A 15,695-nucleotide genomic window follows, 5' to 3' on the forward strand; every position below is an offset into this window, starting at 1 on the left:
TGCACTCGCTCTTGCCTTCAGAGGGGCGCAGGGCTGAGTCAAGCTGGCACACAATCACCTCTCGTATGCCAGCAACCCCAGCCTTCCAAGACAGGTGGCCCCACACAAAGTGTGCATGGCCCAGCCCTGCCTGGGAGCAGTGTGACAGTGACAACTGGCACCTGCCAGAAACACGTGCAGGAGTGTTCCTGCAGAGCACCTGTACAGGCCTTTGGCTTCAGTGTATAGGTGTGCTTTAATTTCTTCCAGTATTACCTTAAACAAAAACCCCTGCTGCCCCACCAGTGTGTGCACCACGCTCTCTCAGTGTCTAATAAACATAAGTATTTTTCCAATTTTACAGAATTTTTCATTTAAAATAAACCTGAGAAGCTTTTATAAAATGCACTTACACAAAATACAGAGCTGCAAATAACAAACGTACAGAATGAAACACATAACACGCAGCAAGAATAAATAAGTATTTATTGAATTTGCTCTGTATCAACCTCCTTACTGAGAAATAAATATATCTTACAATTAGAAACCCAAAACATTTTAAAACATAATTTTAAAACCCAACTAAAATGTTTAATCATGACTGAAAATTTAACACAGTGGAAGTCATTATTCTTCATTGCTATGTCCAGCCTCAACTTTTCTTCTCTTCCTCCTTTCTTTTTTCTTTTGTTCTTCCTTCCTTTCTTTTTTCTCTCCAGCTGCAAGAGAAGTCATAAAATCTTCAATGATAGTTTCAGGGTGATGTGCATTTTCTTATTCTTAATAAAAAGAGTGAATTAATCCTTTGTGAAAGTTAGAAATGAAGCTTTATTTAGTTACCAAATGTGACGGTAGAAATTCACTGGGAATTCTAAAAAAACATCTTCACAGATTTAAATTTGGCACAACTTCCATCATATACTTTGCCTTCATACAACTGGATGCAGAACAATTATGGATGTTGATTCTTTTTTTCATTTAAATGAGAAAAGAAAGACTTTCCATATTCATAAGTGCTGATCATTATGGCACAAGCAGGAGCAACTTTAAACAGCCGTGGAGTAATACCTGCCCAGAAGAGAAAGGGAAGTGTTCACTACTATTTGTCTTCAGACCCAAGTGCTGCAGTACAATGTGTTGATCACAATATATCAATACCATAGTATATCAGTTTAGAGCTGGGATAGTACCTGCTCACATGCCTCAAAATACTGAATTTACTGGCTGTAGGTATTACCAGTGTAATAACCTTACGCCCTCACCTCTGCTGTTCTGTGTGGTCTGCCTGCCTCAAGCCCATTGTGTCTCTGCTCTACCAAAATGAAGAATCCTGGTCACGTGAATAAATGATGGAATTTAAGTGTTAAATGTCTCCTATTATAGTCAACTGTGATCTTGCCAGTGGAGGTTAGAAAGTGATTCAGTTTAGAGGAAGGGAAATAAGGCTGAATCCCCTTTTCCACACACAGTGAGCCCTCTACTTCCACTTGAAATGCAAAGACGTCTGCAGAGAGCCAACACAGATGACACACGACCCACAGAGACCTTGTGTGACTTTGGAACAGCAGCAAGGAGCCAGGCAGGCTAACCCCAGTCATCTCAGCTACGTGTGGCCAACTGAACTGATCAAGAGCATCTCTGAAGTCTGCTACCCATGTGTCAAGACTGAAGTGTGAGTGCTTTAATCTATTAACTGAATTCAATATCAATTTTAGTGATACTTTGTGATGTCTTGCATTCTGTTAGCATCCAGTGCTCTGAAATATGCAAATCCTATTACCCAGCTATGCCATCACTGTACAGTGAGTAAAATCTCTTTCAGCAAATAAAGTCTTGCAAGGCTTAACCACCTGTGCAGCCATTCACACAAGGGCCCCCAGTGAGCCAGTGCAGTGTGGTGAAGGCTGGTAAGTATCCTGGATTTGGAATGTCTCTTGCTGATGGTCATTTCAGTATGAACTACAATAGGATTTTATCTCAATATTATTTTTATGTCCCTATCTTGTCATTTCTGCCTCAGGCTGCCAGAGTCATGCAGGAGAGGGCCAATGTTTTCCCTTGTCTTCCTCTGATCACCAACATACCTATAGAAGCTTTTCTTGTTGCCCTTGACATCCCTGGCCAGATTAATTTCCTAACCTGCTTTCTGTTCACTTAGACCATTTCTCTGTGACAGGTGACCTGTCCTGGCTTCCCTATGGTGTCTGAGCTTGTCCAGAAGCTCCTTCTTCCTCCATACAGGCCTCCTGGAGTTTTCACCTGACTTTGTCTTTGCTGGGATACATTGTTCCTGAGCCTGGAGGAGGTCATTCTTGAATATTAACCAGCTTTCTTGGGCCTCTCTTCCCTCCAGGACTTTATCCCATGGTACTCTACCATGAAGATCCCAGGAGAGGCCAATGTCTGCATGTCTGTTGCTTTATATATGCAAACTATCGCATAACTGACAGTGGTCACAGAAATGGAAATATATAATTTATGCATGTTAACATCTATGATTCTGATCACCAACATACCTATAGAAGCTTTTCTTGTTGCCCTTGACATCCCTGGCCAGATTAATTTCCTAACCTGCTTTCTGTTCACTTAGACCATTTCTCTGTGACAGGTGACCTGTCCTGGCTTCCCTATGGTGTCTGAGCTTGTCCAGAAGCTCCTTCTTCCTCCATACAGGCCTCCTGGAGTTTTCACCTGACTTTGTCTTTGCTGGGATACATTGTTCCTGAGCCTGGAGGAAGTCATTCTTGAATATTAACCAGCTTTCTTGGGCCTCTCTTCCCTCCAGGACTTTATCCCATGGTACTCTACCATGAAGATCCCAGGAGAGGCCAATGTCTGCATGTCTGTTGCTTTATATATGCAAACTATCGCATAACTGACAGTGGTCACAGAAATAGAAATATATAATTTATGCATGTTAACATCTATGATTAAGAACTCTCTAGTCTGATTTTTTTTTAGTGATAGGAAAAAATTTACCTGCAAATAATCCAGCAATCCCATTTCTAGCAGCAATTTTCCTCATAACTGCCCAGGTTGATTTACTGTCCCTCTGTGGAACTCAATATAGTACAAGACAACAGTGAATTAGGCAATCCATGCAATACCACAGAATGATATTTTTAGAAATCAGAGACTGTTACAGATGTAATTGTTAGGTTTAATGCCTTTTTTGTTAATTTTATCCATCTTATTTATACAGTATGTTAAATTAATACAGAATGCGAATACACAAGTTGAAACAGCAAGTAATGGAAAAGACCTGCAGTAAAACCTAGAGTAAGATATATTAACAGCTACTATAATTTTTACTGGATTGCTGATACAGGTGAAAATATATTCTTTAGGAATATCCCACAGCCCTTGGAAGCCAAAAATATTTTTGCAGTCACAGAGAGACAAAATGTTGATGCATAGTCAGTGTTCAACTCCAACAGTAACTGGATTTGGAAAGAATTAAACTGGAACAAATTAAAGATTACCATAATGGAATTTTAAAAATATAAATTAATATTATTAATATTAACCTAATAAATATATGGCAGACACATGTTTCAAAGTGGTGTTAGGAAGGAATTGTTACATTCATCAGTACAGGAAAAGGATTAAAAACAGTAACTATTTATATTTACAACTTTTTTTAATACTTGTTCTGCAATCAAATGATAATAATTTTTTTCAAGAATTACTGTAGGAAAAAAAAAACAAAACTGAGAGAATGAAACCTCATGCCAAAAAGTGAGCACTTATTTTCTAAGCAAAAACTATTTGGATACTCAGCCTTTTTAATGGTCTGTAATCTTAAAGCCATGATATAATATTTATTTAGGTTAATCTAATTCCTTCACTGGTCCACATCCCAAGCAATGGAAAAAAAGGTATTATATACCACTTCAATTTGGATAAAACAGAGTACTGCTCTACTGACAAGAGCCAAACAGAAACTTCCTTTTTCATCCTTTAAAGATGTTGGGACATTCAATAATATGCCCTCAAAAATAATTTTTTTTGAAATCACATGAAAAGAAGGTAAAAAATACACAACCTGAGCATAATACTTTCTCTTTCTAGTCTAATATTTATCACAAGAATATTGCCATGTAGGAGTAAGTGGTAGTGAATGTTATTTTGAAGACTTTTTCAATAGATCACTGTTCAACAGATCACTGTTCAACTGAATGTTTGCTATGAAGTTACTTTTTTGCCTATTTCAATATAACTTACTTGAATCATAGAATAGTTTGGGTTCAAAAGAACCAAAGAACCTTTATTGGTCATCTAGTCCAACATCCCTGCAATAACCAGGAACATCTCAAATTTGCAATTGGTCTGCCTAAATGTAATAGCTTTGGATTCCTTTGTTTCAATTTTATACCATCTTATTAACCTATATTGTACTGAACTCACACCTTTTCCCTCTTCCATGTCATTAATGAAATATGGTATTCACCTAGGAGATAAAATATATCTCCTAGGAGAAAAAATATACTAGTTTGGGCAAGAAAAAATGCCTGGCTGATAGAATGTTTACATATACTTTAGAAGTGCCAAATATTTAAAATTCCTACCACAAACCATACCCAAATACTACATTTTATTTTTTGAAACACTATAGGGTTTTTTTTTCTTACCAGCAACTTACTTTTTAAGGTCTCATTCTCCCAAAGTTGAGTCTGCCTGTGTGTTTTCACTACATCAAATGGCTGAGTTACAACAGCTGCAATCTATAAGGAAATCAGTTGTAATGTTAGTGCACAAAAAATAAAAATTTAACCATATTTAAAAAAAAATTAAAGTGCACACACAATTTAAAACTAGATTTGATTTTCTAAGCACATGATATTTTTAAGTCTTGTATGTCAGAACATTGTAGTTTATTCAGATTTATTTAGTCAGGTTGAGTGCCACACCACATGTGTTTAAATACAAGTGCCCCAAAATATACAACATTTCTGAGAGAAATTTCCAAAATCATACATTTTAAAATAGTTTATTAGTGCTAATAATAAAGAATAGTACTAGAAATGAAATTATATACTTACAGAGCCAGATGCTGCTCCTGAAGTAAAAGAAACAAAAAATGTAGGTTCATTTGCACCAACTTTCTTGCACATCATCTTCTTGAAACGTTCATAATTATACCAATACATTGCTATGATTACAAAAAAATAAACTTGCATTACAACAAATCTGTATATCAAGTACAAAAATTCTTGTATCAAGTCCAGATGTAAGAATTCTACTGTGGCAAAAGAAGCAAAAAGAAACAAGAGCTGAAAGCATAAGTGTCCTGTGTGATAACCCATGGACAGATTGCTGTGTCCCCTTGTTGTCCATATCCCAAATTTCTTCATATGATACAAATTAGCCTAGTCATTTTGTCTTTCCCTTAGGTAACCCCTGCCTTCACACAATCTAACCCAAGCGCTACAAACTCACATTCAATTTAAAATAAATCAAAATTTAGTCTTCTAATTACTCGCTATCTTTTCAGGGATATTTCATAGATCTCAGTAATTCTATAAAAACACATTTCATACAAAATTAGATGTTGCTCAGGACTGCCTCATACTTTTTTGAGGCACAGTATAAAATATAATTCTGAGAGAACCAAAAAATATAATTTTCCTTCCTGGAATTACTAATAGGGAAATGCCTCTCTTGGGACTGTCAAAGGAAAATCCAGTAAACAACTTCTAGGAATAACATCTGTTTCTGTAACCATCTGCTGAACTAAACTGCACTTTTTCTGCTTTCTAACTACTTGCCTGCTCACTATTGGTTGAGTAGCTCTCAACATGCAGCTACTGCCTTACAGGTTAACTTGTGCCTCCACCATCATGCCCACAAAATACTGGGCACAGATGAGTGAGCAGCCACTGTCCAGGGAATGCCAGAGCAGTGTGGAAACTGACTAAAAATCAACAAGCCTGGCTTGGAGCAGTGGAGGAACAGCAGGTGTGGACACAAGAATCTGAAAAGGACTGAGAAGAATGCACATCCCCTTAGTGCCCTCTTCCTTGTGCACTCCCTCTGATCTTCCCACTCTGTTAAAAGCAGCAGGGGGAAGGAAGCTCACTAGCTCCAGCCACACCGCTACAGACAAAAATCAGTAAAAGAAATAAGAGTTTCTACTTGAAGTCAGACAGCAGGAATCAGGTGAAGAATCTGAGAGTTCCCTTACAAAGCTTAGAGAACAGCCTAAGAGAAAATTGCATTGGGCAAGAATAAATAAAAATAAAAATTGAAGAGGAAACTCTTCAGACAAAAGATTCAGATGAATTCTGGCAGTTGTCTTTAGCCTTAGTGAAACCATGTTTTCATAGGTTCAGAAGCCTTCCCTATCACAGAAGACTCAATTAAGTCCCATCAAGGAACTGGATCTTTAGGTGGGAAATACATTCCAATCACAATTTTCAAACACCTTCCAGTAGCTAAGTGAAAGAGAACAGAGCATTATAAATTCTGAAAAGAAGAGAGCTGAAATAACTTTATTCAGTTTATTCACTTAACTACCAACTGCAATTTTAAAGTGAATATCCTCATCACACCCCAGTTATGTCTCAGTTTGGTTCACAGCCAATTTAAAATTTACTCTGGGTACACATATCCTGTAACAGCCCAAACCAATGACTGGCCCACAAGATTGACTGGAAACACAAATTAAATTAGATATCAGATCATCTTAAGAGTGAAGTAAGACAACGGAGATAGCAGGTCAAATACTTCAAGGGTTCTCTGACTCCAAAACCAGGTTTGAATAAGAATCTTTCCAAAAATAGATTTGAAGAATTTTTCTGGGCCAGCATAAGGTGTTTAAAGATTCCTGGTACTACACCAATGACAGAAACTGTTTCAATGACAACTGATGTCTGATGATCCAAAAGTATTCTGACAAAAACAGGCCTTAAAGAGACAGGGGCTTTCTGGAGCTTTAGCAGTCTCCCCTGTAACATCTGTCCGAGTTACCTTAAGGAATAGCCATAGGACTTGTAACGCTTTGAATCAGACTTTTCTTCTTCCAGGCTTTTAGCTTTCAAGTCTTGCTAAAGAGTTTTTTGGAGCAGTTATACAAATGAATTCATCTTGATTTAAAAAAAAATAAAATCTTGAAGACACTACTGTGTCACTCTCTGTACATGTTTCCAAAATTATGTAACCACTTAGATACAGCATGTTTATCAAAAAATAGCCACTATTTCTATCACAGAGAAAATTTCCAGCTAAAACTCTTTAAAAGCAGTCATTGTGTAAGATGAAGATGAGAAGAAAGTGTCTAAATACAGAGAAAGGGAATGTAACAATGAATCCTATCTGGTATCCACAAACAAAACTGGGGGGGGCGGGGGGGATGGATGGATGGAAATCACATCTTCAGAGAATTTGTAAATAAAAATCCTCAAAGAGAAAAAGTAAATCTCAGTCATTCCTAAAGCCAACTATTAAAACTACCTAAAACCACAGAAAAATAATATAAAAACAAAAACAAAAACCTGCATGGGAAATAAACCTTACCTGAGAAAGGTACATCTCTCAGAATAGTAGAAGTCCAGCCCTGCCACAGGGAGAGCCACCCATCTACAGCCACTTTGGTGCTGACACGCAGGTACAGCTGCTTGTAGGATGACCTGCGATACTGCATTTGAGTTCTGATCAGCTCCAGGGGACTCACCACAGTGGCAGAACCAACTGCAAAGGAAACATGACTTTTTTAGAAAAATCAATACTTAATAGTACAATTTCCTAAACATTCAAGTCATGTCTCACTTTATATATTTGATTCTTTTCAACTCTCCCATTTTCCTTGAACTAATTCCCAAAATAATTTTCCTTTCCAACTGAGAAAAACATGCCTATTCGCAGTACCTACATTTCCAGTTTAGTGTGTTTTTTTCAATGCTAGCATGTTGTAAACAATGTAACATGTTGATAATCCTAATTTTTCAGATTTAACACATAAATAGGCTGAAGATTTCAAGTACTTAAACTCAATTATTTTCATTAGTTCCCATTTTAAACTGTAACTTGAAGAAAGCTATCTTGATGCTTAAGGCTTCTTTTTGTGTTAAGGACAGAATTGTGGTTACAGATTTAAGCTTTTATTAATTTCTAAGCATCTTTGCCACTCTTATTTTAAACTATCAAGAACGATTAGCAGGCAATCTGTATCTGATAAAGTAACTCTTGCATCTTGCACAATGGTCAGTGAGTCCTCATTCAGTAACAAGCTACCATCACACATCTAACAGATTTTGAAAATGTTACTAGATCTAAGCATTTTTCTTCTGTTGCTGGAATAAGGTTTTACACATGAACAGCCTAATAAGAATAATGTGCTACACCACCACGAATACCAATTCTTTTTCCACTATTCTGCCAGTGACCCCACGGTCGTCACAGGTAAAACATGGAACTGCATCAACAGACCCTTCTAAGAAAAGCCCTAAAATATATTATCTGAGTTAATTCTACAAAAACAGATTAAGAAAATGGTAAACAAAAGTAAGAAAATACATAAATTCTATCCACATCATACATCAGTAAAACCAGTACAAGTCCAATTTTCATCTTTGTTATAATTACCTATGTACCTTCCATGATAACAAATGATGATGTTTATTATTAGATTGATGGCATAACAGACTTAAATTAAACTGCCCTTGGAAGAAATCTAGAAATATAAAACTTCGAACAAATTACAAATGTAATGAAAGTATTTCCACAAAACCAAATCTCATTATTCCAGGTTAGAGGGTTGTGTTGCCCAAGAAATACTGGGTAATGACAGTATTCCTTCCTATCCCTCATTTAAACCCATAGCATATTTACTTTAAATAAAAGTCAACAAAATAAACCCAAAAAAACCAGCATAGAGGTATTATGTTCCAGATTTCTCTTTAAACAGAGGACAACTTACATCTGCTTAAGGAACCTGCAATAACTGGAATGTGCTCATCATGCTTTCCTGGTCTATTTTTCAAAGCTTCACACAGCTGATCATAGCAGGTATAATAGATTGCTGTAGTAGGAACAGCCATTATTCTAAAATATAAGAGAGGAAATTTAAATTAATACCAGGAAAGCAGGAGAATAAAGTCAACTGTCTTGTATTGATATTTTACTTAACTTTTTTAAAAAGTTAAGTTTTCAGCTGTGTGTAATGGATTAATAAAAAAACCCAACATTAATCCCATAGCTTTGATTCACTGCTTCTAGTTCAGAGTTTCAAACCCACACATCTCCCAGGTATTCACTTCATTAGGGAAAACCGTAAGTAAAATGATGGTAGATTATCTCAGTCAAAATCTATTCCATACCAGCTCCAGAACTATTTTGATAAAGAATGGGAAATGAAAGATCTGAAAATGAAGAACCCAAACAAAATATTACACAAGTACTACTAACCTTAATTTTTATTTATGTAACAATTGGATATTATGTTCTTGATCAACAGCCATGATACTCACTACTTGAGAGACAATGTAGTATGCACAAATATAACCTTTTTCCATACCAGCATAGTACAAACTGCAGTAGCAACAGGTAGATTCAATAATCATTCAGTGTAGGGAAAAAGCACCACATCTTACGATAATCTGGCAATTACACTTCTGTGTTATGTCTGTGCCAATACAGCATGTACCACCATTACCCAAAAACCACCGAGGACCGTCATGCTTGGAAAACCAACATGGCTTAGTTTGTATCTTCTCTTCTACTTGTGTGACTTTCTCCAGTAAAGAAGTTAGTTCTCTGCTGGCTGGAGAACAAAACACGTGCTTTGCAAAAAACTGTATTGACTGGAACAGTTCAGTCAGGTCCTAAGGTTTATATTTTGAAATTGCCACCTACTGGAGGGTAAACAAGGCTGAACTCTACCATGCTTTGCTTTCTTTGTGCCTATACACTGAGCACTGTCTGCAAATGAAAAGTGCTTCCCACTGGGCACTTCCCACTTTGTGCCTTACAAGACACAAGTTTAATACACATCTTAGATTTAAAAACTTTCTTGGTTTATGAAGGAGAACATAATTATAGAGATCTTAATTTCTAGCTATACTAGGTTAATATGAATAAAAAGATAAAACAGTTTGGAGCTGATAAGCCTAAAGAGAAGATCAGGAGGAGATCTGATTGCAGTGTTTAAATATGTAAATTGCTCTTGTAGAGAGAAAATGAATTATCTGTTTATCCAGATAGAATAAAACCCCAAAGTTCTTTGAAATAAAGAAGATGATTACGAAAATTAAGTGAGGGTAATGAAGTGCAACACCAGAGTGTCTGGAAACAGCTGTGCTGCTGATAGCAAGTCATTAAGTAACAAGATACAACAAGAATGTGTTGAAGACTGACCCTCTCAAGGGACCAGGTCCCATCCTGTGATTCAACGATGCTATCAAAGGAATGGTTATAGTAGGGGGAAAAGAAAAAGCAGAATGAGAAGTCTATTGATCCTGCTTAACTACAGAGAATGTATCAGAAAATTCTAAAATCTGACAAAAATTATACTGCCCATAGACATTTCTCATCAAACTGATAAGTCTGTAACTTCAGAATTGACCAGTTTTTTAAAAATAACTTAGAAATAAGTATAGCAATTTCTCAAAAATAATTAAGCAATTTTTTTAACAATAACTTACAGCACGTCACCAAAAAAACCCATTCAACTTACAGTGTTGGGGGAAGCCCACTCCACAGCGACTTAATTCCCTCTATTCGAATAATTTTCACAAATGCATCCTAAAAATATAACCAGGCAAAGAGCAATAATTAGCTACGAACTTTTGTAGTTAGTAATACATTTTAGCTGGCAGAACACAAAACTAATGTTTATCAGTGACTGTCAGCCCTTTTTATAACTATTTTCAGTACTAATATTATATTGCAGCAATTTGTGGAAACTTCCCCAAAAAATCCACTAAAATATTTTTGCAATATGTAGCAGAGTTTCTAGGCATGAAATAGCAACTAATTCTCAAAGATTCTTCAATACTTCCTCTGACAATGTGACCCCCTACATGCAATGTGTATACACTATACCATATACAAGCTTTCAAATATTATTACAGCTGTCCAGTATATTGCCAGGAGACTGACAGCAGAAGAACACAAAACCTTGAAGATTATTCAGCAAAAATCACAAGGAAAACCACAAACTTTGTAATATCAGGGTACTAATTTTCTTAAAACATCTGGGGAAAGAGGTTGGGATTCAATGGATTAGAATATGCCTAAGACCAGACATTATTACAGAGTCCCAAAAGATAGAGAGTCTGGCAGACCACAGAAAGGACTTAGAGGAAGAAAAAAGCAAATGGCTTTAAAGGAGACAGCCTTGATGGATTAATCATGTGAGGTAAAAAGCTGAATGGAAAAAACAAAGAAATGGTTTATTACAACAAACCTGATTAGCTTTGAAAGGAAGCCAAGAATCCCTAAAGGTCCTAACATGGTTTAACAAAAAAGACACTTTTATACTAGCTGGTTACTACCTTTATAGCTTCAATAAGTTTACAAAACAGGAAGGCATAGATAAAAGATAAGACTAATTTAAAAAAAAAAAAAAAGAAGTTATATGATAGTCATTCTTCTTTACGAATCAATTTGTTACGGCAAAACTAGGCATAAATTCATGTACCATAGAAAACTAACTGAAACTAACTAACTTTCTAAAATTACATAGTAAAGGTAATTGAAAAAATCACACTTGTAAAGTTATTAATTAAAAAAACCCTTTTAAACTGCTGAAGACACCTTTTGCATTAACATTCCATTCTCAAGATTTTAATTCTGAAAAATTCTTGATCATAGGTGTAACTTCATGGTAGAGTCAAAAGAAAATTAGACTAATGAACCAGCATGACAGTATCTGCCAGCAAGTCTGATTCAAGTGTTCAGGAAAATGCTAGTCCTACAAGTCTAGTACTTGATAGGATAGAGACTTCTTTGGATAGAGAACTTGACACATGAATTTAACTTTAAACACTATCTACACCATTAGTTCAGCTCAGAAGCATACTGGGAGATGTGTGGGCACAAGGGATGTAAGCAGGAAAGAGAAAATTAGTACCTGCAATCAGCAACTACTGCCAAAACAGCTGAAGTGGGGAAAATAAAATCATAAAGCCAGTAACCTATGAAGAGGGCTGTGCAGCTGCCTCCTTGTTCATCTTAAGGAAGGAATATGTATTTTTTTGCAGACAGTAGAAGGTATCATCAATCAGCAGTGTAACTACATGAAGACCCTCTCAAATGATTACAGATTCCAGTAGAACCTGAAAAAACCTGAAAACTTTATAGTATGCTACTTAAAAATGCACAGTTTTATATACATGTAAAATGTTCTTACCAATGTCCCTTTGAAATGCCCAGGTTTTTTATACCAGGCTTTGCTGTCCCCATTTTCGCAAACATATACATGATCCATATGGCCACTGGAGTATACGAAACACTTTCCTAATAAAATGGTGTATACGAATATAGTTAATGCTTGTAAGATTGTTTTTTACCCAGAAGCAATTTCAAATTGGATATAATGGCAACACAGACTTATTTCTGGTTAGACACAGAGGGGCAAAATAATTTTGCTAAGTCAGTAATGAAAAATTAGGTCAAAGGAAAGAGGGTACAAATGTAACACTCAGACTGCCAGCTGAATGGAACTGCCTTCACAAGGCTCCAAGAGACATCTTTAGATTATATTACCATCTGCTGAAAGGTAAAACTAACACAAGACCTGAACGTCACTATTGCATGCAACTGTGAACATCTTTCAGACTTTTAAATCTCTTATTAAGAAACATCAGCATCCACTTCAAGTGGAGATACTGTACCTTATCTGTATTATTATTATGTCTTTGTCTGTATTTATACTAGATCATCCCCTCCATTTGTTTTTCTTTCTCCCACATTATATACTTTCAACCTGTTTGATAAAATATTATTGCCATTACAAAAACATACTTCAAGCTTCATATTTACAGATTTCTGAAGGCTTTAGAACTTACTCAAAAGCAGGACAGAAGGCACAAGTATTTTTCCTAATTTGATTTGCAAGTGTGACTGCAAATACTCACCTCCACATTCAACATGAAAAACCAGTCATCTTCTTTTCTTTTAAATCTCATATACTAAGTACAAGTAAATAGTAAGAACCATTAGCACATCTTTGACAGCACAATATCTTCATCTATTTAGAGCCCAAGTGGCAAGTGACTTGTTAAGACTTCTCCATTTCAAAAATCTCTGGATTCTGGAGGAGATGAACTTTGATATAACATCCTGACCACATAAGCCCTCTGATGAAATATTTATTCATTTACTAACAGCTTTTTATTGTTTGACTCAACTCAGTATTAGTTGTACGTTCTGCCATAATGAAAAGACTAAGACAGGAAAAAAAAGCCTGTTTAAAATGATATGGATGTATGGGATTTTTTCTACTGTGTTTAGTACATACTGGTGTGCTGCTTTTTCCCCCCAGCCACAGTTATATTGGAGAAACAAACTCAAACATTCTGCACCTCAGCACAGAATTATGACAACTATCAGCTAAACACAAGAGCAAAAAGCAAACTGTGTCCCCCTTTACTCTACATACACATTTGTTTGTTTACCGTCATGGAATGGATTCCCTTGGGCTTGCAGTCGAGTTTTGATAACATCAAGAGGAGTTACTAAAATGAAACAGAAGTCATTTAGAAACACCCTGGATCCCCTGAAAAAGTAAGAAGTTTACAGATGCCTTATCATGAACTTCTAGAACCTTTTTTTTGTTTTCAAAGCGGGGGGGGGGGAACCCCCCCCACCTAACAGATTTCACAGTGTTATCAAGCAGAGTGAAAAGGGATGTTAGCAGACAGAAACAATGCTATCACAGACAAAGGAGAACTACACACCCTGTATGGTTTGCAAGATATCATATCTATCTTTTCTAATTTACTAACAGTTGCATAGGCATGAAATATTAGAAATACACAAAGCCCATTCAAAAGCTACTACATCATTGTCTGAAATTGCTTTTCCAGTAGCATACCACAAGGCATGCAAAATCACATTTTGGCCTCCGGCATATAAAATAGCACAGCATTTTTCATGTGTTTGCTCTTTTTCAATTAACTGACCATACAATAACTTTCAAAAAACAAAAAAAAAGTTAAATTCATAATGCACTTTTCTTTTTTGCTGCATGTAGCCAATATGTAAAACACTGGGGTTCTTGAAAAGTAAGTGAAGGTTTAGTGAACGCTTCACTGCTTCCACTGCAGCCCTTACAACTATCACAGGCTGAGACATGCTGAATGCTGCAGTGGCTGGGCAGCTGGACCATCTTCCTCTGAATCTATCAGTTGAGGGTTCAATTCCACACATTAGTGGAAACATACATAAGCAGACATGATGCTGAGTCAAACTGAAGAGCAATCACTTTGTAAGATTCTCTCTGTGGCCAGCTTCATAGTTTGCCTTACCAAATAATGATGTAAGTATAGCTCCACAACAAGAGGCTATTGCTTGTTGAACAATGGTTAGTTTTTGTACATTGATATCGCTCATTTCAGCCATGGCTTTATGCCCAGAGAAGAAAAACCTGTTAAGGAACAGAAAAACATATTGTAAGACTACACTCAAAATTTGCAGAAAAAAGTCAAGGAATAAATATCTTCAATTTTCATTACTAAGTTATGTAGAACCAGCAATACTAGTTTTCTACTTATATAGAAGCATCTCAGTAATTTTTGAGACTGAGCCATGTTTTGCAAGTAAGTTTTTAAAAGACAATAAATCTCCAAAATCCTTCTTAAATTAATCACAAAATTTACATGTTCTTGCAAACCACATGAAATGTTTAACACATATTGCCTTTAATTGCAACAAAGTGTTTACAAACATGCAAATAATCCTTACAAAGATAAACTCCCAGCCTGTGGCCCATGAACTGAAGCACTGCAGAATAATTGACCCAGCCCATCTCTTGCTCCCATCTCTCCTGGGAGAGCCCAGAAAGGTCTCCTGGCTGACCCAAGAGCCACAGCCTGCTAGTGATGACTGTGTGCCCTGACATGCTCCTCTGTAATAGGCAGGGACTAACTGCTAATAATGCTACCATCAAATGTTAATTCCTTGAACGAATCCTGCTCTACAGCAGCATAGGCGTGGTCACAGCAATTTAGGAATGCATTCACAATATCTGCAACTAGCCAGGACAGAAGAAGATAGTAAGAAGACTTCAGAAAATAAAATCCCCAAATAGAGGTGTGTCTTTCAAAATGCACCACTAGGCTTAAGTGCAGCCCTAACTTTGTTAGAAACATTGATCTAAGCTTTTCATTGACTTCACAAGAATGTTTTGTTATTTTCACTAAGCTTCAAGTTAGATAAAAAAGATTAAGTTGGACAAACCAACTCTGGCCTCCCAGGTACTAACAACTACAACGGTAGGTGGGAATATTGTTTATTTTTTACGTATCTTTGACTAAGGAGGGGACCGCTGCCCAGAATTGCGTACATACCCATTTATCGGTGGCGCCCGCCGGGGGCAAAGGTCTCTGCGACTCAAGCACAGCCCGGGCTGTGGCGAGGAGAGAAGAACGCCGCCACTCCTACCCCTCCTCCAGAGCCAAGGCAGCCGAGCTCCGTCCCCACAGCTCCTTCCCCTCCTTCCCCTGCCTTCCGCCCGCCCCTCGGCGGGAGGGGCCGGGCCCGCGCGGGCAGTTGGT

The 15,695-nt window shown here is 36.9% G+C and overlaps 1 protein-coding gene across 2 annotated transcripts; it reads right to left on the reverse strand.

The window, feature by feature from the left end:
- Positions 1-544: 544 nt before the first annotated feature.
- Positions 545-15,608, reverse strand: SLC25A40 (solute carrier family 25 member 40). Of its 2 annotated transcripts, XM_041466488.1 has the most exons (12): positions 15,489-15,608; positions 14,448-14,566; positions 13,596-13,655; positions 12,329-12,435; positions 10,652-10,719; positions 8,897-9,021; positions 7,495-7,668; positions 5,022-5,038; positions 4,622-4,703; positions 2,959-3,039; positions 820-1,047; positions 545-698 (listed from the first exon to the last, which is right to left on the reverse strand). In XM_041466488.1, the coding sequence occupies exons 2-11, from the start codon at positions 14,539-14,541 to the stop codon at positions 932-934; spliced, it is 924 nt and encodes a 307-aa protein (XP_041322422.1). In that variant the 5' UTR covers positions 14,542-14,566; positions 15,489-15,608; the 3' UTR covers positions 545-698; positions 820-931. The 2 variants fall into 2 exon arrangements, with proteins under 2 accessions (XP_041322422.1, XP_041322423.1); XM_041466489.1 differs by lacking the exons at positions 13,596-13,655; positions 14,448-14,566; positions 15,489-15,608 and adding an exon at positions 12,813-12,935 and having other exon boundaries at positions 5,022-5,131.
- Between the last annotated feature and the right edge of the window lie 87 nt (positions 15,609-15,695).

This window comes from Pyrgilauda ruficollis, unplaced genomic scaffold, assembly GCF_017590135.1.
Source record: "Pyrgilauda ruficollis isolate IOZ18807 unplaced genomic scaffold, ASM1759013v1 scaffold2, whole genome shotgun sequence".
NCBI classification, from domain to species: domain Eukaryota; kingdom Metazoa; phylum Chordata; class Aves; order Passeriformes; family Passeridae; genus Pyrgilauda; species Pyrgilauda ruficollis.